The 24,675-nt window shown below is 42.8% G+C and overlaps 1 protein-coding gene across 1 annotated transcript; it reads right to left on the bottom strand.

The window, feature by feature from the left end:
* Positions 1-2,665: 2,665 nt before the first annotated feature.
* On the bottom strand, positions 2,666-7,509 carry LOC144753045 (zinc finger BED domain-containing protein 4-like). The gene is made up of 2 exons (XM_078640845.1): positions 5,016-7,509; positions 2,666-2,759 (listed from the first exon to the last, which is right to left on the bottom strand). The coding sequence occupies exon 1, from the start codon at positions 7,205-7,207 to the stop codon at positions 5,021-5,023; it is 2,187 nt and encodes a 728-aa protein (XP_078496971.1). The 5' UTR covers positions 7,208-7,509; the 3' UTR covers positions 2,666-2,759; positions 5,016-5,020.
* Between the last annotated feature and the right edge of the window lie 17,166 nt (positions 7,510-24,675).

Genomic DNA, 24,675 nt, shown 5'->3' with positions numbered 1-24,675 from the left:
TACTCCAGTCTTGCAAGCATGGTGCTGACATTGGGAGATTTAGGGATTCCATTATAGATGACACATATCAGGACCGATTCAGTAACCCTGGGCGTAGTTCGCGTAGCCGCACTCCGCGAAGCTACGCGAAGACGCACTTGCACTCCGCGAGCTACGTGTAGCTCCGCGGACATGCGTAGTAGCTTGCTAGACCCGTTCGCGCGCCGTTTTTCGTCTTCGGGAGCGCGGTGCGCGTGTTCGGGGCGCTGCCTGCATGCTCGCAATAGCTAGCGCGCTAAGTTACTCAATGAGGTTTGTCCCGCCCGCTTGCGTTCCCTTATTTCCGGTTCCGGGTCACAAGTAACGTGTTCGCGTTGTGTTAGACATGTTCGGGAACTCATCTTCTCGTTCGCACTGCCAAAGTGCGTGATCGCGTCAAATATCGCGCGAACTTACCGCGGCGGTCGCGACGGGCAGAGCCATCTTCGATTTCACACTCTGGCTATGGTTTTGGGCCTACTTCAGCATCTCACTCCTATCTCTTCCATCCTGGTCTTTTCCCTCAGTTTTTCTAACTTTCTTTACTTCTTACCTATTTCTGTCTGTGCCTAGGTTTATATTTCTCATTTTATTTTTACTTTTACCACTTTTTTTGCAACTTTTCTCTTGTTTTATATTACTTCCTTCTTTTATCTTTCTTCTTTCTTCCCCTAACCTTTTTGTCTTCAACTTTCCTTCTCCCCTCCACCCAGAACCATGGTGAAGGGTGCCAGCAGAATCGGCGGCTCAAAGGGCAAGGCGGCTGTGCCTAAAAAAACCAGGCTGCCTTGCGGCAGAATGCGCCCGGCAGGAGTGACGCCCCGCCAACTTTTTGGGGAGGAGGAGGTGGCCGCCCTGGTCTTTTTTATCCAACGTCACCTCCCCTTGACTTTGGCAGCAGGCGGCAGGCCCGGCTCCGGATACCAGCGCATTGAAGAGCGTCTCCGGCGGTGGGCGAAGGTGCGCCGTGCAGTCTTCCGCTGCTCCGGTATCCGGCGTACCCACCATCAGCTGTCCCACCGCTGGGCCGACATTTTGGACCGGGAGCAGGACCTGTTGGACCTGCTTGGTGTGGAGGTTGTGGGTCTTGGTGAGTGGCTACCCCAAAAATAAAGTGTGTATATATATATATATATATATATATATATATATATATATATATATATATATATATATATATATATATATATATATATATATATATATTTATATACATATAGATATATAGATATATATATATATATACATATATATATATATAGTTGTATAAATATTGTTATTGTATCTTTGTAAATATTGGCTGAATAAGTAACGCGATGACTGTTGCCCCTAGTTACATTTGCGATGTATTCCGGTATATCTACTGTCATTGTATGACAGTGTTCTTCTTCTTCACTGGCTCTTGCGTGTTGTTTCAACTTGGCGCTAGCTGTTGCTGTTTATTGATGTGAGATTTTCTTTATTGCTGAGAACTGAAGTTAGTTAATGCTATTAATAGAGTCTTGTCCTTCCTTTGTCCGTCAGTGAAATAGCGGTGGATGGATAATTGTACGTTGTTTGCATATTGTAGCATTTTTTTCACGGCCTTCTCTTCTGCATGAATGGAATCCTTTTCTTGCAAAGAATGCTAACGTTACTTTGTTCTTCTTACCTCAGCCAGGGCCGGCTCTAGGGGGCATGTGCAAGCTGTGCAACTGCACAGGGGCACCAAACTTCAGGGGCCACCGCACCAATAGATATCCTTAATTTAATAATACTCTAAGGATGGATACATATTTGCGTTGCGGCCCCTGGCATGGATTTGTTGCCTCCGGCTCTGTTCCACTGTAGCAGTGTGATTTGCAATGATGTCTATGTTTCACATCACTCAATGTTTTTATCTTTGTTTATTATTTTAATTTTTACATGAACCACAGAACCCAGGGGCAAGCAGAATACAGGGACCGAGTCGGCGGGTGAACCACCAGTTACACAGAGCTCCTCTACTGAGGATCCTGCTGCTGTCCCCAGTAAGTCCAACAGTGCTTGTTTTTTCCTCTGTAATGTGTCTGCAGTGCTTTGTCAATTGACAGCAACCAAGTAGGCATCCAGAATGATGTTTGTCTAGTATTTTTGTAAACGTTAGTATACCACTACTAGTCTTGTGGGTATTCTTCTATCTCCTATGGAGTTATATACATATTACACAACTATGTAACTATGCACACGAAAATTGGATGTTGTTGGTACTGATAGGCAGGTTGGACCTTACTTACACCTCAGTCACAGAACTCTGAGGAACGCACAATTCACTGAACGTCAGCCTATATGGCCTGAGTCATTGGTCTATTGTTCAAATCACACTCCTGAACCCCAATACCAAGATGCCGAATGCTTTTAGGACACAAACCGTTACCTAAGAAACCCCCTTTTGCTCACTCACTCGTGTGAGTCTCTAAGACAACAGACACTGAAAATAAACTTCAGAGTCAAAGTGGTCATTCAAAAGCTTTATTTTGTTAGAAGTAAGTAAGTAACATCAATGTTTTTAAGTTGTTCCGTCCAATACGTTGAAGGGCCCACCAGAAAAAATCCAGAGTTAAAACAGGCATAATAAAGTAATGAACATTTGTACAGCTACTAGTGCACAATAGGGAAATGTGGCAACTATCGGAGACCTCTCACCAACGTATACTGGTCAGATATTCCTCTTTTTTTGTAAGCTATGGAAATGTCCGCTTCGTAGAAGGCAATCTTCTCACCTGCCGAAAAATAATGACAAAAGTGGTGCACGTTAGACAGTATTAAATACATTTATGCCAGTTTTATGCAGCCATGCTAAAAAGAAGTTGTAACCTGTAAGCAAACTCTATCCCACAATCCACATAGAAAACTTAAATACGGGCCCTTTTACTTTCCCACCTCTTCAGGTGTATGCATTGAACAATGATGTGTTGCCCCAGAGCGTCTTCTCGTACTGCGCAACAAGCTGCGAGTTAACACATGCGCAAAACTGGATACATTGATGTACAAAGGTTACATAGTTCACTTCCAATTTCCAAGGACTAGAGTAGCAGGACAGATGAGATGAGCTTGGGTACCATACCATAACAATGAATGCTAATAATATGTGTAGTGACTCTGCTGTACTATGCAATGTGGACTCATACTGATTACGTACGTTGGACTTAACTGTTTTGAAGAACTCCATTCTTGGTGAACAAGTACAAAGGGGGCTGTGCATCCATCTAAAAAGGTGTACTTATTTTTATAGGTGCAGAACCCTTACCATCGACCAGTGCCGACGGGGACAGCGGCGCAGCTTCAGCGCTCCCGGCGGGGACAGGAGGAACTGAGGCACCTACACCAGCAGCAGTGGGGGGGGAGCCAACAGCGGCGGGCGATGGTAAGTTACATTCAATAGTGATCTGCATTACTTGGTGGGAGGGGAAAACTTTCTCACTGTACTCTACTGGAAAATATATGATGTTACCTTTACTTGTCATTAGCATGCTAAGCATTACCACTACAGTAATGCAAGTGCCTGATAGCAGTCGGATGCATGGGTTGTTGTTAAAGCATGTAAAGGGGAAAACACAGCTGCCAGCGTGGTTGGGAGACACACCCAATACCGGTGGTTAGTGGATAGTCTCAGCAGCAGCGGTGTTTTGGGCAAACCCAAAGGCAAGGGAAGGAGGGGACGACTGGGTGCATGGGTCGTTGCTGGTGAAACACAAACCAAATAAGGTTTGTTGCGCGGTATAAAGTATTATAGTCTTTACTAGACATGTGCTACTAGCTGCCCCCTGTTAATTAATGTTACTTTGAGAGTGTTCCCGCCTTCCCGGAACAAAAGGAGATATGTAAAAGACAGGTGTTCGTTCTAATGTGTGTGACCGTTGAAGTACACCCATGCTAATAGGGCAGGCATAATGCCGTGACAAAAAGTCCGAAAAATTAATAGAGGCTGTAGAATGTTCAAGATAGACGCAACACAATTTCTGGTACTCAGCTTGCTTGCTAGTGCTACTGTGCCGCCCACTATGTGTTGAATCAATGTTGTGTTCTTGATTTGCGGGGAGTTTGGATTAACAATTCTGTTTCTTTCTTTATAGTTACTCCTTCCCAAAAACCAACCAGGAAGGAGTTGGCAGTCCGGGCCCGGCAGCGGAAACTGCAGGCAATTGTAGAGGCCTACCGCCGGCTGGTGGATCAGGCCGAGGAGGAGGAGGAGGAGGCGGCGGCAGCAGCTGCTGCCTCTTCCAATGCCCCGGGCCCCAAGCCTGCAGGACTACGTCGCCGTGGTCAGGCAGCCGCCCGCCGCCGCATTGTTACATCTTCGGCGGCCCCCCCACAACAACAACAACAACAACATGCATGCAAGTGTAGGTGCCGTGATTTCAAAGCAAAGATTCTCCGCCGGGTAGCGAAGTTGGAGGAGGAGCGGAAGAAGCAGGAGGACGGTCTAGAGGAGCGTGTGAAGATACTGGTGGACAAACACCTGAAAGCCCGCCGGCTTTGAAATGGACCCTGTTTTTTGCCCCTTTTTTAATCCTTTTGTTGGTGGGTGGGATGTGGGAGTTGGGGTGTACATTTGGGTTGAAATTTGGTTGGGGTTAGGGGAGGGTAGGGACAGCTCTGGGTCAGGGGGTTACATTTGTTATATATTTTATTTTTCTATTATCATTATGAAAATATAAAAATAAAACAAAGATATTTTCACAAGAAAACATTTGAAGTTCATTTGTGTTTGTTGGGGGGGTGGAGGGGGGACTGTTTCACCAAATAATGTACGTTGTGCAACATGAACATGAACTACGAACGATAAATTAAGTACTGACTGCACCTGTAGTAGTAGGGTCACAAGTGCATAAATAATTTATATTATTAAATAACATGGGAAAATTGCCCATCACGTGAGTCTGAAGTTACTACTAGTATACTTTAATTCCATGCACATTTGCTCAGAGTCGGCTAAACAATCCTATGCAATGCATTGCATCATTCCTTTAATATACCTGTCCTAGTTGTCAGGGAAGAGGAGCTCGTCCTCAAACTCTGTGCGTTCAGACAGAAGTAGGTCATGTAACCCAGTAGTGAGGACGTCTTCTTCACACTCGCTTTCTTCATCCGGCGGTGATTCACGTACTTGATAGTCTGGTGGTATGAAGCGTTGATTCATTTTTATCATTGTCAGCCGCTCCACGCTTTTGGGGGAGAGACTAGTCCTTTTCGATGTGACAATGGCACCAGCAGCACTGAAAACCCGCTCAGAGGAGACACTGGCTACAGGACAAGCCAGATACTTTATCGCCAGCCTGCTCAGCACTGGCCACTGTCTCCTTCTTTCATACCAATAGACCAATGGGCTTTGCTCCATGAACACCTCTGTTGTGTCATCCAGATAGGCCTGAACCATCCGCTCAATGTTCATTGGTGCTCGGCTTTGCTGGTCCTCTTTTCCCTTTGCAACAGCAACGGACTTACCCATCCCTTTCTGTAGAAAAAAAGCAGTTATGCTTTTGGTTGGGTCTGCTGAATCAGATCGTGTAGGTGCTGCTTTTGGTACTGTTGGTGCCTGCTGGAAAGCAGACGCACTGCTCTCACGCTGTGAAGAACTTGCGTCAGGAGTACTTGGACTGGCCTGGGCTGGCAGTGGCAGGCCTTTAAGTAACAGCCGTTCAGTTTCTAACTCATTAGCTTCCGCAGCTATGGAAGTTTTGTACTTGTCAACATCCTCATCTGAAAATGGAATTACTTCGTTACTGCTGACAAATAATTTGTACCGTGGATCCAAGATTGTTGCAGTTATGTAATGTTCACCTGACACAATATTGTTGAGCCTTACATTTTCACACAAGCGGTTGACTAAGCCCTTGGCTAAGGTATATGCATCAACTTTTTGTTCGTCACCTTCGTATGTTTCACAGACCTCCTTCACCTGTTGCTCAAGCATGTACAACAATGGGATGGCTTGGCCCATAGTACAGTCCTCCCTGCTAACTGCACGTGTGAAGACCTCAAAGGGTTGTAGCATCTCTGTGATGCATTTAATGAGGTCCCACTGCCACATCTCAATGGTCAGGGCTTTAAGATTAACAGTAGGATCCCCTAATCTTCTTGACATGACATAAGCATTCAGTGGGATGTACTGCTCAAAGAGACGCTCAAGCATGAAATAAGTTGAGTTCCAACGTGTTGGGACCTCCTGTATCAGTGCTTTGACTGGCAACCTATGCTCTTGCTGAATGACCCGAAGCAGCTTCCGTCCTTTGAAAGAATGGTTAAAGTGCGTGCATATTCTTCTGCAGATGGCCATTATGTTGCTGACTTTGGCTTCATTTTTCAGAAAGTCTTGCACGACTAAGTTTATGCAGTGTGCCAAACAGGGTACCCTGAAATAATGTCCTTCTCTCATTGCCTTCACTACATTACTGCCATTGTCGGTGGAAACAAAACCAATCTTAAGGCCTCTTGGTTTCAGCCATTCAAAGACCTTGTCATTAAAGTCAGACAAAATGTTTTCAGCAGTATGACTTTTGTCCATACCAAACATGGCTATAGTTGCATGTCTGCGCGTATCATTAAAAATTCCAGCAACGTCACGGAGGCCTGAAGTTAACTTGTCTTTAACACCTGCAAAAGAGATCCAGTGTGCGGTGATGCACATGAAATCTGTAGCATCGCAACTGCTCCACATGTCTGTTGTCAGGTGGATACAATGGACAACACTCTGTTGTAAGGCTTTCCCAATCAATTCCAGCACATCGTGGTGTAGTGCTGGAACAGCCACTCGGGCAAAATAGTAGCGACTGGGAACGTTCCATTTTGGGCAGAGGGTTGCCACTAATTCCAGAAATCCAACAGCCTCAACAAATGAAAATGGGAGAAGGTCCAGTGCTAACATTTTCGCAAGTTTGGCATTGTATAAACGTGCTACTGGGTGGTTCCGCTCGTACTTTCCCTCCTGCCTTAACATGCTAGGAATGGTAAGCTGCTTTGCATGTCTTTGAGTTGTGCTAGACGGACCACCTTGCATCGCAGACTTTGCACTCCTTGGTGTTTCCAGCTGACTCTGGTGCCACTGAGAAGTTGCAGATGCGGAGGATGTGGTCTTTACCACTCCAGTGCTGGCGACAGGGGTCGATTGTGTACCACTCCTAGATAGAAGGTCATCGTCTCCCTCTTCTTCTACCTCCTGATCAACCATGAGTGGACCTTGTACCACTGTATCCCCACCAACACGAGTGCTAACATTTTTTAAGCTTGCAAGGTGGTTCTCCCACCTGATCACGTGTGTTTTTTTCAAATGGGTCGTTTGGCCTCCAGTCCCATAGTTTGTACCAAGCTTACCACGACTAACATTGGCATGACAAATGGTGCATACAGCAATGTTCTCCTGAACTGGGTGAACCGTAAAGAAGTCCCACACTGGGGAGGTAAACTTTTGTCTCCTGCCATAGGAAGAGGAGGACCCACTGCCAATGCCGGATGGACTGGAGGATTGTGGAATTTCACTATGGGACAGCTCAGTCCTAGTACTGCCACTACCTCCTTCTGTTGAAGTGGCGCTTCTGCTGTATGTCGGATGCTGCCGGGCCTTCGCTGTTGAAAAAATTGGAGCTGGTGTTACTGTGGGTGTTGAGTGTGTAGGAGTTATGCGTGGTACCTGCTCATCAGTCATTGCAGCATTTCTGGATAGGGTGAAAATGTTTGTCTCTACATCCTCTGCACCAGGAATAACGCTTGTGATGATGACAGTGTCAGACCCGTCTTTATCACCAGCAGTATCCTGCTCACCTACATCGACCTCCATAAGTTCAAGCCTGCCTGGAAACTTCCTTTTTCCTAGCATGGTCTTCTTGGGATGTCTCTCCTTTGAATGCGCAGATAGTTGTGGCTGCCAATCCATATCAAGGTCATCGGAAGGGATGCTTTGCGAAGAACTCGATGCACTAACCCTCCTTTCCCTTGGTGAATTCAAAGGAAATAGATCACCTACAGAAGTGGCTTCCTCTTCTTCTTGCTCGGAAGGAGGCTCTACTTCCTGAACTGCCCCGACTTCGGGAGGAACAACTACTACTATTTGGTGCGGAGATGGTGGTTGTTGTTCTTGAGGAAGTACTATTGCGGGCTGGGGTTTTTCAACAACAACTGTTGCGGGCGGTGGTTGTGGTTGTTCAACAACTGTTGCGGGAAGTGGTTGTGGTTGTGGGTGAACAACTCCTATTGCGGGCGGTGGTTGTGGTTGTTGAACATCTACTGCTGGCGGTGGTTGTTGAGCACTTCCATCTTGCGTGGATTGTGTACTACTTTGAGACAGCGATAAGTTTAGTTCTGGCTCAGTATCACTGCTCGCAAGCAGAAGGCTGGCTACCTCTTCGACCCTCATCATGTGCTTGGCCCTGGGATGCTGGCTTGCCCCCACTAATGCAGATGTGCTGGTCCCAGCTTGCACCCCAGACCCCGCTGCTGCAGGCGTACCTTTTGGGGTGCCAAAAAAGGTTTTGGGGTCCATACCAGACTTAAGTGACACTTCCTTCTGCTGTTCCTTCTTCGCAGCAACTTTCTTTGTGGTGGAGGACCTGGTAGCTTTCTTAGGGCCCATCTTCTTCTGATGTCAGTCAGCTCACAGCAGCACAAATTGCAGAGATGTCTGGTCAGATGAGTCACACACCACACGTGGCGTACAACTGAAGGACGTCCGTCTGGCGGTAGAACGAGCGATGGATGAAAAAACAACCAGCACCTCCTCAGTCTTTTTTGTGCACCTACAAGTAAAGAAGGCAGAACAACATCAGTCAAACAAGCAGTAAGGCAACATGAACAATTGAAAGACACACAGGTCAATGTATAAAAGACAAAACAGAAGACTAATAATACCAGTCCAGCAGCACCACAGCTCAAAGGCCACATGAAGTCCAGAAAGAACCAATAAAGTCAAGCAGGCCTATAGATACCAATATGGACAGAAAAACGAGGATGCCTGCTGCACATGACAGGTTAATGTGCAAGGAATAAATAGCCCATGGCTAAGACAGAGGTTGTAAACATAACACCGCAAAAACACATACAAAGAAACCCCTGCCCAGGCTCCCAAAACAACAACCAAATGACAAATTCTGTTTTTTTGGGTGCACAAGAAAGACCTGCAACATTTTTGAGAAACTTTTATGCAACTCGGGACATATTGTCCGCGAGAATGCTAAATCGGCATGTTCGGCAGCGCGAACGGAATAAAAAGTCGTGTTCGCGTTCCCGAGCAAGTACATTGAGTGCGCGAACACGACAAAAAATGTAAGTTCACGTGCTCACATGGTGCGAAGTTACCAAAACTACCCAAGCTGTATTCCTAGGGTTACCTAATGGCAGAAATTGACAGAGTATTTAAAGTTTAAACACACCCAAAACCAGAAATACCCCACACATAAAAATAAGATTTTCTATATCAATCCAAGACATCCATGATTTTCACATTAAGGGTACACCACAAAAACAGTTGATTAACTTTCATGACCCTACTATGAGTAGTACCTATGGCCTACTGCCAGAGTAGGCCACAAGGTTGGAGGCCTATGCCTATGGCAAAAGCACAAAGGAAGGACACACAAAATGGCCGCCGACATAGGGCCTGGCCACCAACAACAACATGGCAAAATCACAAAGGATGTATACACAAAATGGCCTCCACCACATGGCCTGGCCACCAACAACAACATGGCAAAATAAATCACAAAGGAAGCATACACAAAAAGATCACCACCATAGGGCCTGGCCACCAACAACAACATGGACAACTTTACAAAATGGCCTCCACCACATGGCCTGGCCACCAACAACAACATGGCAAAATATATCACAAAGGAAGCATACACAAAATGGCCGCCACCACATGGCCTGGCCACCAACAACAACATGGCAAAAGCACAAAGGAAGGACACACAAAATGGCCTCCACCACATGGCCTGGCCACCAACAACAACATGGCAAAATAAATCACAAAGGAAGCATACACAAAAAGATCACCACCATAGGGCCTGGCCACCAACAACAACATGGACAACTTTACAAAATGGCCTCCACCACATGGCCTGGCCACCAACAACAACATGGCAAAATAAATCACAAAGGAAGCATACACAAAATGGCCGCCACCACATGGCCTGGCCACCAACAACAACATGACAAGAAAGAGAAGACAGACAATAATGCCTATGGCAAAGGGACAATGCTTTGCTTCAGAAAATGGACACACCACACCACCGCCCAAATTGGTCACCCCACCCCAAAAAAAAAAAAAAAATAACAGAGGAGAGAAAATGGAAGTGGTCCATGCTCCAAAAAGAGAAAACTACTACCAAAATGAGAACATAACATAAATGAGGAATTTTTAGGTGCACAAGAAAGACCTCCAACATTTTTGAGAAACTTTTATGCAACTCGGGACATATTGTCCGCGAGAATGCTAAATCGGCATGTTCGGCAGCGCGAACGGAATAAAAAGTCGTGTTCGCGTTCCCGAGCAAGTACATTGAGTGCGCGAACAAGACAAAAAATGTAAGTTCACGTGCTCACATGGTGCGAAGTTACCAAAACTACCCAAGCTGTATTCCTAGGGTTACCTAATGGCAGAAATTGACAGAGTATTTAAAGTTTAAACACACCCAAAACCAGAAATACCCCACACATAAAAATAAGATTTTCTATATCAATCCAAGACATCCATGATTTTCACATTAAGGGTACACCACAAAAACAGTTGATTAACTTTCATGACCCTACTATGAGTAGTACCTATGGCCTACTGCCAGAGTAGGCCACAAGGTTGGAGGCCTATGGCAAGAGCAAAGTGGCTGGAAACATTAAATGGCCGCCAACACATGGCCAGGCCAACCACAGAAAGTTAATACAATGAACTCATGCATGCCTACACACTAACTACATGGGGTACTAGGGTCAGATATTGGCTTAAAAATTAGAAACATTTTAAATTCCACAAAATGCAATGTTAGAAAAAAATTACAATTTGGGACCTCATGAAAGTACAGGCCTCCATCAATAATTTCATTCCAGGATTGAATACTGTTGTTAAAAAAAAAATCAAATCAAACAAGCACAAGTCTACATCACTCATACATTACACAAACTTACTTGAAAAAGAGAATTCCAATTCAAAAAGTCCTCATTAAATCCAAGGTAAATCAGTAATGCAGCCAACACAGACAGAAAGTGATCCTTCCAGCTCAAAATCCAAAGGAAAGTGAGCACCACATGGACAAAGCACTGGGAGGAGCCTGGTGGACAGGAACAGGAAGTTGTAAACTCAAAAGCCCTTCCTCCTTACTCTGCAAAACAAGAGTAGAAACAAAAAGAGGGGTCCTTCCCCCTAAAAATAAAGCCAAAGGTACAACTTTAAGGTTTTTTGCTTTTTTTTCCTAACCAAAATGGTAATTTATTATGGTTTTAACATGCTCGCGAGTTATTCTGTGCAAGAATGCAGTTTCTGCGTGTTCGGCAACTCGATCTTACCAAAAAGCATCCTCGCGCATCCTTATGACGCTATCTCGCATCAAAATGACGTTATCGCGTTCGCACAGTCGCACGGGACTGTGCGAGAGTGTTTCCAAACATGGTGGCACAAGCGACCAGGAAAAAACGAACGCAGAACGAAGGTAAGCCATTGCCGCGCACGCGATAATGTTATTCAGCGCGCGAGAACTACGCTACGCACCGGATCGCGGAGTTATCGACAGCTACGCGTTCTCCGCGGAACGCGGAGCTGCCGAAACTCCGCAAGCTCCGCGAACGGAGAGTAGTTCTTCGCCCAGGGTTAGAAATTATGTAAAATTGGCTGCTTGGGCAGTATGCCAAAATATAACGAACACTTCATTACTTAATGAAATGTTCCATTTAAGTAAATCGTATATTACTTACAACTGCACAGATATGGGCGAGAGACTTCAATTGCCTCATGGACAGTCAGGTGGTTACAATACTCATGAAAACCCCCAGAAATTATCGATATGCTTGGAACAGTACCATGACTATAAGACATGTTAGAGATCTAAAAACATAAGCATCGCACTTTTAAAATATATTCCAATCAGTCTGTGAAACACGTTATGTTATGCCCTGCCCCTAAAAAAGAGCATCACTCACTGTTTGAACAACATTTTCTTCGAGTTAATTGCTACCATGCCATTCACACTCCATATTACATACATATAGGCACTGAAACATGGGCCAAGATTCCTATGCGGATCTATATTAACTGCTATATCGCATTGACAGCGTTTGCGAGTGACAGTGGTAATGCCCTCGGGCGTTGCTTTACACATAACTGGGGCAGGACCATAAGTAAAGTCAATGCATGAGGGCAATTCAGAGGGCCTCTGGCACTTTTACACCACCGGAACGTCTCTTTTTTTACATTCAGGTGGCGCAATGTGCCACGACATATTAACAAGGCCACCTAAAGCCACTTTACGTGGTTTTTCATGGCCTTATAAATATGTGCCCGTTTCACACAGAAAACTGTGTGAAAAGGACCTTCCACGAGTGTTGCTGTGGGCGTTCCCATGCAACACCCAAGGAACCTGAAGCATTCTCAGATTTACGAGGCATCGGAAACCTGGGAATGCTTCAGAACCTAACGCCACCCGAGAGGTGGCGTTAGGGGTGCACAACGAAGAGAAATGTTTTTATTTCACCTCGTGCTTTCCTTTTTTGAGGAAATCGCCTCTTGTGATTGATTTTGTGCAGGAAGGTGTCCCTTATATCGCACAGCAGCAGTGCTGAGCAGCTGCAAAGTGCGGTGTCCTTTGGAGATGCGTCATGCAACCACAGTTTCAATGGGCTGCATTTAGCGGGGAGATGTCCATGAGTGGAGCTGCGTCATCTCCAATGATGCTAAGTCCTTGAGTCCTGGCAGTCCATGCAGCCGAAGCAATGTCTCGGTTCTGAGGGCAATGCACCAGTTCTGCAGGAGATATATCATGCCGCAGAGGAAAGGTGCCGGTTCTGCTGAATCCACAGATGGACTGGAAGAGCCCAATTTTAAAGCCCATTTCCAAGGGTCCAGAACTGTGATGGCACCACTTGGAAGGGTAGTACTCACAGATTACAAAGTCCAGGTGCTGGGTTCATGGTTGTTGGAAGCCTTTTATGTCCCTGAGACTTTAAATCACGAGACCAGCCAACTAGCCCTTGGAGTCACTCAGGGGTCCTGGGTTTAGAGATGCAGGTCTAGTCTTTTTCACTGAGGCAAGAAGGCAGCAGTGCAGAAGGGCAACAGGTCAGCACAGCAGGTCAGCAGTCCTTCAGAGCAGCAGTCCAGCAGTGTAGCAATACTTTCAGCAGCACTGCAGTCCTTTCTGGCAGAGTCCACAGTCCCAGAAGTGTACTGAAGAGTTTGGGTCTGAGGTCCAACATTTTATATCTGAAGCCAACTTTGAAGTGGAGGAAGGTTCTAGAGGTTTCCAACACCTGAGATGTCAGACTTCTCCTTTCTTTCTGTCATGGTCATAGCTTGTTTGGGGTACACAAAACCAGTGACATACCCTTTGTGAGAGTGCTCAGGCAGAGTCTTTGTGATTGGCAGGTTTGGTAAGTGATAGCTCCTCACCATCATTAATTCAGAGAGGCTTATCCTGCCAACACCTATCTCCCCTTTGTCCAACTGTTTGCAGCACACACAAAGACCATTTGCCAGCCACACCAAGCCATGTAACCCAGGAACAGGCTGCAGGCACAAAATGGTTAAGACAAGAAAATGTCAGCTTTCCAAAAGTACCATTTTCAGAATTGTGACTACAAATCTAACTTTACCATTAAAGAGGGTTTTTAATTACAATACTTTAGACCCCAACCTCATCCTGTCTAACCGCTGCCAATTTGAAGTTATAGATTATTAAATGTAATAAGGTAACTCCATTGTTATCCTATGAGGGGTAGGCCTAGAAGTAATAAAAACAAATTTAGAAGATTTTCACTACCAATATATGTAAAACTGCTGTCATGAGCTCCAATGTACCCCAATAAAGGCCTATCAGCTACATGACCTTTTACCTACATTTGTTCTACCTTGCTCTACATAACGGTTCAGACGCTGACCTTTTGCCTATTTATGGGCCGAATAAATGTCGTGTGGCTTTCTTAAAAAACTATCCTCATTTATTATGCATGAGGATTCCTAGTATCACACAGCAGGATTACCATCTTCTGTATAGTAACTCTGTACAAAAGTCACAGCTATCGTCATCCTTGAATGATAGGCCCACAGTATCATTACACATCTAGGTAGAACCCCTGAGGGTACTTTTTGGGAATATAAGCACCACATTTCACTGGGCAACCCAGAGGAGACTCTTCCATGCTGATGTGAGACACTGAAGTCCTTACATGCAGAAACTCCAATGTGCAGTGGTCTGACATGCCTTGCGTGGTGTCCAACTCGAGACCAAGACGGGGCCCTTCGTTCTTTCCCATTAGGTAATGGGGTGTGCTCCTTCCTAGGGAAATTTGACGGTTTGTTTCCAATTTAACCCTCGCATTCGCCGAAATCAACAACGGACTACACAAGTGATGGAACACTCTAGGATATTCTTGAGTGTTCTATCACTTGTGTAGTCCGTTGTTGGTTTTGGCGTACGCGAAGGTTAAATTGGAAACAAACCGTCGGGAGATCAAACATCTTTGCGTTCGAGAGTGAGAGTACTTTACACGTTTTTTGCAGTAGTGGAGAAGGTGAGTGAGCACATTTTCCGGAGGTTTACGCTGTGAAGCTTTACATGAGTAGAGAGAGAGTGACAGGGTAAACATTGTATTGTTTGTTGCTTATTGCAGATTCAACGCTCGTGACCGGATTGTTTTAACATAGGCAGTCCACTTCCTGTATGAAGCAGGTTAGTGAATTAATGTGGAAGTGATATGTCCTTCAACAATTGGTGGTTGATACAAGAGCTGGTCCTGATTAATTTCTGATTATTATTTACAGCACGACGTGGGAGTGTTCTGTCAGTAAGTTTATAGGGCTTGGTTTTTTGGAGCGGCATGATTCCATTTACTCTAAATATTGGGGCACGGAGTTACTTGTAATCAACTGCGTAGAAACGAGCATGACTGAGAGGGATGATTTGGGACCTCACTTTTAGTATCATCCCACAATTCCTTACTTATATTCTGCACTTTCCTTTTTTCTATTTCTTCACGTATTTTATTCATTTTTTGACTATTTCAACAGGTACCTCAAATCGAATTTTTTACACACATGGGTGTGATTTAAATTACTAGTTTCTTTTCCCTGCGCATTGTATACACCTGACTAGAAATTGTGCTTTTGTTGATCATTTTTAGATTGAAGCCCCTGAAGAAGAGCCGTACGTCCCGAAATGCATTGGGCAGGAATGGTGAATTAGAGCACCTTTGCATTATCTGGAGTTAACAAAGTCTTCAGTGTCTTCAACAGATTAAAATGTTATCATTGTAACACATCTAATTGTTTTTTATGAATGGTATTAATGTCTTTGTTTAGGTTATTTTCTAATGAAGACGTTTGTATAACTTTGTCAAGATAATAAGTAAAGGTAGTAATGATTTAAAAAACTTTTTTGTCACAACCATGACAAGCAGCAGCACATTGCTACAGTGGACAGTGGTCAGGTTTACTTATTTGAAATAAGTTGGTACTTATGGTGACAAGCCAAGACAGCACTGTGTTGTATTCTACTATGGTGCTCTGCTGGTGCTGTGATGTCACAGTGTCAGGTGCATGTTAAGAATGTTATGGTTTGAAGAAGGAACTCTGTAATTGCACTGGCTACTTCTTGTCTATAATGGCAGGTATCAATTGCTGTTTAGTCCTCTCTTCAATAAACTCACTCTTCAACCATATTGCCTTGGAGTGAATTACTACAGATTTTCTGGCGATGTTCTGGACTACACAGCGGAACCCACAGCGTGAGTTTGTCAACTTTTTTGGCCATCCTCAACTTTGCCTCCACTCACAAAACACCGTGCCTGCCTATGGACATAAGGTTGTACACCATGCTCAAACTTACCTGTTGTTCTCTGCAAGAGTGAAAGGCAGCAATCCTCTACTGCACCGATATCAAGAGCGAAAGGCTACGTCCTTCACTGCCTTGTCAACGATAGTGAGGAGCAAAGGTCTTTGACTTTTCTGATGGCATGAACGGAAACCTATGGTTCCCGACTTCCTCGACATCTTGAGCGAGGAGCACCCAGACGTGAAAAGTGATCCCTGGAGATATGCTTCATCGGTGAGCCTTTTTTTCATGTTATTCGACCGCCGTCTTTATTGAAGTCCCGCCGTGTTCTGCTCCTTCCTACTGTGGACGTCTCTTTCCATCTCCCACCTACACTGATTGCTGGTGAGTCAGTTTTGGTTATTTTGCCCCTTTTCCAGATTTTTACAGTTGCGAGGTGCGAGCGCTCGGCACGAGCATACTCACGCACTAGTGCATGTGCAGTAGAACTCAGACACATGCACGAGACAATGCTCGCACATGTGTCTATTGATGTCACATGCCTCAATCTCTTGTGTGTTGCCTAGACAACCATTCTTTATTCAGATGCTTCCTGCCCCACACAGTCCATTTGACAACATGCTGTTTTCTTCTATAGGATTCTGTTAATTACAGCATTTTAACAATATTGACTTTCGTTTATGCTTTCGTCTGAATACCTGCTGCGAGGAATTTTATGAACAGTTGGCAAATCCAAAGTCTTCCTCTATGCTAACTCTCAAGTATCATTTAACATGCGGAGTATGTCAAGCCTCAGTACCATAAACTTTTCTGTGTAGTTTTTCTCTCTTTGCACTTTAACGTTGCGAATTGTGGTGATTCTCACACCATATCCAGTTTATTGTTCTACCTTCTCCCTTCTACTTGCAGTTGTGGATTTCAGTGATTCACACACTTCTCAGAGAACTTCAATGTTTGTTTTTTCAATTAATTTGATTAAGTGTGGACACATTTTTTTAAAACATGACTTCAATTACTCTTGTTTGAACTTGTTTTCTGTCATGTGTACCATGCAAGCTGTTTCACCAACTCCAGCTTTCCTAGACACCCCAGGAGAACATCATGTAAAATGGGATGTCTGTTTCGATGCATTCAAAACATACTTTGGTGCAATTGGAGCTTTAAGGATTGATGCTGAAAGGAAGAAACGTCTACTTCTTCACTCTCTAGGTTTTGAAGGCAGGTCCATTTTCAAATATTTACCAGAACTCATTTTAGATGACAATGTAGTCATTGATGAATATCAAGAAGCTGTGCGCAAACTCAGTTACGTTTTGATAAACAACCAAGTTTAATGGTTCTCAGGCACGAGTTCTTTAAGAGGAAACAAACCGATGGTGAAGATGTTGATGTCTATATTTCTGTTCCTAGGAGATTAGCCTCTGTTTGCATTTTCAAAAACTTTACTGATCAACTTATTCGAGATCAGTTTGTTTGCCAATGCAAAGATTAGCATATTAGGCAGAAACTGGTAGCTATGGGGAACCCGTCACTCGATTACACAATTAAGGTTGCAAAAAGCATTGAAATTTCACAAGTTTCACTGAAAGAGAATGAAGAAAAACCTCTTGAAAGTGTTAATGCTGTAGGAGTAGCCAATAATGTCAAACTTAAACCTGTCAAGAGCAGTAGCACCAATGCCACCAAACCTAAATCTGATTTTACCATGCCTAACAATGTGTAGTCCTCTCTTCAATAAACTCACTCTTCAACCAGATTGCCTTTGAGTGAATTACTACACATTGTAGCAAGCTAGATTAGTGAGATTAGCTGTATTTCACCAAAAAGAAAATAATGGGGACTGCTCCACTTTCCCAATTACAGTTCACAACTTCACACACAGACTGAGGCTACTTAAGTGGGTGGTATAATCAGTGCTACATGCACAGTAGTAGCATTTAATTTACGGGCCCTGGGCACAGTTAGTACCACTTTACTAGGGACTTACAAGTACATTAAAATGGCCAATTGGGTATAAGCTAATTCTACAATGTTTTAAGGAGAAACCATTAGCACTTTAGAAGTGATGAAGAATGCAGAGTTCTAAACCCAGCAAAACAACAAAAGGTCTGCGAAACAGGAGAGCTGTAGGAAAAAAACTTAGGGAAGAACCATGTCAAGGATGTCAAGTTTAACAGCTTTAAAGTGGGGTTTTGTACAACAGAGCAATTATCATACCTCTCTAAGTCTGTAAAGTATGTTATGTTCACCTTTTTGTAAAAGGAGCATGTCTCTCTGCCTAAATCTCTTCTTCTTTCTCTTGTTCTTCTGGAACGTTGATGTAGTTACAGACTGAGTCAAAGGATAATAGCCTCTATTGTTGATGGCCAATGTGTGAAGTGCTAGCTTATGCTCCATGGTGATGTTAGCTCTGATTTTGGCACGTGCTTTGAGCTTCTGTTCATTATTTCGTACATCAATTGCATTCATTTATGCATAGGTTTTGTGATGGTTCCACTCAGAAATAGCCACCTTCCAAACATTAGAAAATGTTGATGCATCACAGCACAAGGCAATCTTTGTGACACACATAGGGAACAAAACAATGCAAAAGCGCACTACCCCACATAGTAAATTGAAATATGATCACTCCACACATTTTATCAATTAATGCAAGCACGTTGAAGCCAGCTTATAAAGCTGACCCTGTGTCTAAACCCAGGCAGATAACTAACATGTGTTCCCTCTACAGTATTGAGGATATCAAAATGGCTACTTGCAGTGAGCGGTAGGTCCCAAATTGAATCATGGCAAGGAAAACTTCGCCTTCTGTCCCACTGAAATCAGTAAATTAAATACAATACATTCTTACACAGTATTTACAATGCTTAGAAATTAGGGAACAGGTTATGAAGTACTGGATAAAACACGTTATGAATACTACCACAGTGCCCACTAGCCCAATGCAGTGACATATAATTGTATCACTCTGGAGTAATGTAAAAAATAACTTACGTCAGACAGTCTTTATTCCATGTCTTACACATTTTAGTGGGTACCTAGCAGTATTAAAGTTGTGACTGTAATCACCTGGATGCTGGTGAGAGAGAAAGTATTGCTTTCAATTTGCCACTGACTCCGATATGATTGATTGATTGATGAAGAAGCAAGCGATTGTGTCCCCAGCTAACGCCTCAAGGCAAGAAATCCTAGCATCACGCAGAAATTTAAGTAATACGGGAGGAGGTCTGTGCTTGATTTACTGTTAAAAAAAACACCGATTCAAACTAGCTCACAGACTGAGGTTGAGCTTGTGTCTACCCCACCAATGAATGACGAGCAGAATAACTTAACCACTTTACAACCAAATAACACACAAGATTTAGATGAAGGATTATCTGACCCCTCAAACGCTCCTGCCACCTCTTTGTCTGTAGCCAGTACGGAAGACCTAAGCGCTATTGATATTAATGTTAATAATTCTGCGGCTACCGAGATTCTTAATTTCGGACAAACTGATGCATCAATAGTGGGAGCAGGAAATGGCGAGAAGCAAATTGGAGAGGGCCGCGCAATGTCATTCTCGGGCCCCGGTGGCAATATTCTAGGTGTACAAAATGATCAGGCTAATCTGACTGCAGAAGCAACACTAATCACTAATCAGAATGTGTCTATAACACCAGCACTAACTCCACGCTTAATAGCCCCGGAAGAGATATCATGTGCATCCCCACAACCAACCTCTGAGCAGATTATAACAAGTGAAGGTATTAATGGTTTATCACCGAGTACAGTTCTGCTACAAACTGGGCAAACAGGACAACAAACGGAGGGGGAAAAAGACCTCAGTGAGTTCTACTCCTTTTCCGACGAAACCGTGGAGGCTGAAGTAGATGCACTAGGGGAGTGGTCAGAGAGCTTTGAATCTACGGAGGGCAAGGATGATGATGAGGAATCAGAACCGCATCTATATTCCTCAGAAGACAGCTACGGAGAGGGAAGACAGAATCTCAATACTGTAAAGACTAAGCCTAAAACTAATGCTAGAACCACACAGAATAAATCAGTTAAAGGTCATCTTGAGTCTAATCAAGACGCCAGCTTAGACACTCCAGAGATAACTCCCACGGCAGTGGAGACCATTCTACAAGCAATAGCAGCACATAGGGAAGAGACTGCTCTAGATAGTAGAAGATCTCGCGCAGCATTGCGTAAAATGCAGGGGGTTGTCAAGAAACTCTCCAAAACATGTAATCATATTGGCGAAAGAGTAACAGAAATGGAATTAAGGGTAATGTCAGCGGAGAAAGATTCTTCAGAAAATCATGAGAAAATCAAGCTTCAGGAGGCAGAGTTGATGGATATTAAATGGAAGCTTGAAGATTTCGAAAATAGACAACGTCGCAATAATCTCCGCATTCTGGGGGTACCTGAGAAAATAGAAGGGGAGAATGTGCGAGCTTTCATTATCAAACTTTTTAGCGAGTCTATGCCTGAAATACAGAACTGGAACTGAGAACTGGAGATCCAACGGGCTCATCGAGTCCCGTTTAATCCACCACCGAAGCCAGGGATATACCCACGTACTATTTTAGTATATTTTGGCAATTTTCTACTTCGGCAGGCAGTGGCGGAGAAAGCAAGACCGGATCACAAACTAACTTTTAGTGATTTTTCCTTTTTTTCAAGACCTGATTTTTGTCACGCAACCGTCGAAAGACGTTGGCGGTTGCAACTGCTGATTAAACCATTTCAGGAAAAGGGTGCTCTGGCTTTCTTGAACAACCCTGCTAGACTTAAGATTATTTATGGTGGCCAGACAAGGTTTTTTCAGTCTGAGATAAAAGCAAAAGCCTATCTAGACGAAATATCTTAGACAGTCTTGGTTATAATTCACCGATAACTGCAGCAATAATCTACATCTACATATTATATAAATCTACATATGCGTAGGGAGGGAAAGAATGAGATTTCAGTATTTCTCTGTGCTTCTTTTTGATAGCTCTTTTGATACTTAAAAAAAAAAATTGTTTGGTTTAAATTAGGTAGAAGCCTGATTAGGTGTAGATTAGATGTGGATGACAGGATGGTCACAGTAATGATATATGATATATGATATATGATATATATGACATATAATGCCATTTTTTTCTTGTTTATGCTAAGCTTTAATCTTATTCACTTAAAAAGTTTTCTTTGTTATTGATGGCAAGGAGCGGTAGCGCAGTAGAAGTGCAGCAACTTCATCACACAGACTCTGGTAGAGTCTGAATGCCTGTGTAAGGGGGGGACAAGGGAAAAGGTGAGGGGTTGTGGGTGGGTTTGGGGGAGGGACAGTGGGAAAGGAGGGGGGGTGGAGAAAGGGGGGGAGGCGAAAAATTAGAAAAACAAACCAGGTTTAATAGCAGGAATAAAATTAACTTTTGAGAAGATACAGCAGGACACGGATATGGAGTATTATTTGAGCAATGTTATTAGTCAACTTTACCACATCAATAATGGGTAAGCTTAGTGTACAATCCTGGAATGTAGGAGGGTTACTGTCTAGAGATAAACGCCTTAGGTTAGAGGAATTAGTAAAATTACATCCTGTAGACATTTTGTGTATACAGGAGACGCATATTCCTTGGAGTAAAAGAGCGTTATTAAGACTTAAGGGATATAATCTAGTGGTAGCTTCATCTCAATCGACCAATATTAGGGGTGCGGCAATTTTTGTTAAAAACTGTTATGGACAAGGAACACGCTTTTTATCTGATGCACATGGAAGGTGGGCGATCGCTAAATTAGCAAATGGAATCATTATATGCACAGTTTATGGATCAAACCAGGACGATCCTACAATTTTTGAAACTTTGGAGACAGAACTAGCTATGTGGCAAGGTCCGCTAATTCTTTGTGGTGATTTTAACATCTCCCTGATACCACCCTTATCGGCGTATTTATCTAAACCGAAATATACGGGCCGGAAACCGAAGGTTTATCGCGCTGTTAGTAGTTTAATATACAGCCTTGGACTAACTGACATATGGCTGCAAAATAATCCAATTGACCCTGGCTATACTTACTACTCTCATCCTCACCAAAAACATGTACGAATAGATTATATTTTCACTTCCAGAGACTTAGCAACTTCTTCACATATAAATAAACTCCCAAAAATAATTTCGGATCATAATCCCTTAATATTACTAATTGTTTATGATACTAATCTTACTCAAAAAACATCATGGTCTTTTGATAGGAAACTGTTATCTAATAAAGAATATATTGATCATATCAAAATCTGGACTGAGGAATTCTTTAATATGAATCGCTTTAGTGCATCAAGAAACACTGTATGGGATACTTATAAAGCTGCATTGAGGGGGGAGACTATCAGTTACCAAAACAAAATCAGAAAAAAGGAAAAAAAGGAATATGAAATAAGAATAGCAGCTCGAGCTAAAGCTGAGGAAGAACATACTGTCAAAATTATACAAAAACAAGATATTAGTCACGTGATGATGGAGGTAGCAGTACTGAAATCAGAATTACATTTTAAACTTAGCCAGAAAGCTGCCCAAACATACCAATCACACAGGAAACAAGTATACGAAAGTGGAGAGAAAGTGGGCAGACAACTGGCACTTAGTACACGACAAAAAACCACAAGAAAAGATATTATTGCTATAATAGAAAATGGACAGACCTTTACTCATGCAGCTGAAATAAACTCTCAGTTTCAGAGGTACTATCAGAAATTGTATACAGAGGAAGCTTTAATCTCCGAGGAGGATATAAAAGATTATTTAGATAATTTTCTTGTTAATCTTGAGGCCACGAAACTACTAGATGATGCTACAAAGGATGATCTTGAAAGAGAAATTACACTCACAGAGGTGGGTGCCACATTATCACTATTGGCATCCGGCAAAGCAGCAGGCCCCGATAAAATACCGATTGAGCTATTTAAGCTTCTCAGTCATCAATTAGTTCCTATTTTGCATGATCTATTTCTTGGGATACAGTGTAATGGTGTACCTCCAATCTCCTGGGAGGAGGCTAATATAATCGTTTTTCCAAAAAAGGGAAAATCCCCTGAACAGCTCACCTCATATCGCCCCATATCTCTAATCAATTCGGACTCTAAATTATATGCAAAGGTACTAGCGCTCAGACTCAGCAGGGTAGTTGAACATCTCGTGTCCCCTTGGCAACATGGCTTTATTCCTGGGAAAGGAATCACAGAACATATCCGCAGGGCAATTGCCTTATTCGATGCAATGGCTGCCAAGGGGGGACGAATGTCGATGATCCTGCTTGATGCTGAGAAAGCTTTTGATCATGTCACTTGGCACTTTCTCTGGGAAGTTATGATACGTAATAATTTTGGCCCTAAATTTATTAACTCTATTAAATCAATGTATCATCGCCCTAAAGCAAAAGTTTTGGCAGCAGGGTTATTTTCTGGATATATTAACATAACTAGAGGCGCTAGACAAGGGTGCCCATGCTCACCCCTGTTATTTGCATTATATATTAATCCTCTTATTTTGAAATTGTTAGAAAGTACTAATATTAAACCTGTTATTAGTCATCATTTTGAAACAAAAGCACTGGCCTATGTCGATGACATCGCGATTATTACATCTGAACCGATAGAGGCTATTCGTGAAATAGAGGAAGTCACTTCTGAATTTGGGCGCTGTTCAGGATACTCTCTTAATAAAGGAAAAACGATTATTATGAGTACAGATAATACAACTTGTATGGACCAACGGAGACCTGAAAAAGTTACATATCTGGGAATTGAACTTTGCGCAAACACTAAGTTAATCACAAAAATCAATTTTGATCCATTACTGATTAAGATTAAGAACGACTTTGAAAGGGTTAACAGTCTTCATCTTTCCATTATAGGAAGAGCTAACTATGTCAAAATGAATACGCTACCTAGATGCCTCTATTTGTTTCGGGCAATTCCATTAGCCATTAAACATGAAACATTAATACTGATTAACTCACTTATATCTAAGTTTGTGTGGCAAAATGGGAAGATTAGGAGATCTCTTGTATCATTATCACTTCCTCTTGATAAAGGTGGCCTTACTATACCCAATATGATACTATATTACTGGGCAGCACAGATAAAACAACTTACACCTATGATTAGAGGCTATAATTTAGAGAACTCAGAAGGCTCTGAAGAAATACCTTCAATATATGAACTTCTTGTCGGTCAGGAGGCTAAGGGCTTACTATTACGAAAGACCGGGGCAAGAAATTATAAAGATTTTAAAGGAGAAATTATGGTTAATGCATGGAAAACTTGGAATAAAATTGCTAAATATATGCAAATTGAGAAAATTAATCGATATACACCGCTTTGGCACTCTAATGTCATTCAAGGACAGGACCTCACTGGCGTCTTAAAGCAATGGGATAAGCGGGGAATTAGAACAATTGGTGAGTTTTTAATAAATGATTTTGACACCACCTTTCCTGATCTAAAAGTTAAATATAATTTACCAATGGAGATTTTTTTTTAATTTGCACATATATTTGCTAAATTAAAAGCCAAAGAGTCCCTAATTTGTCTATCCAAAATTGAAATCATGGATGTAATACCTAGATCAAATACTAGAATTGGAACCTTATATAACATTCTTTTAAGTATGTAGAATGATGATCTTGATAAAACGGAAAGAAAGTG

This window comes from Lissotriton helveticus, chromosome 5_1 (assembly GCF_964261635.1).
Source record: "Lissotriton helveticus chromosome 5_1, aLisHel1.1, whole genome shotgun sequence".
NCBI lineage: Eukaryota > Metazoa > Chordata > Amphibia > Caudata > Salamandridae > Lissotriton > Lissotriton helveticus.
This window is presented reverse-complemented; position numbering and strand designations above follow the sequence as displayed.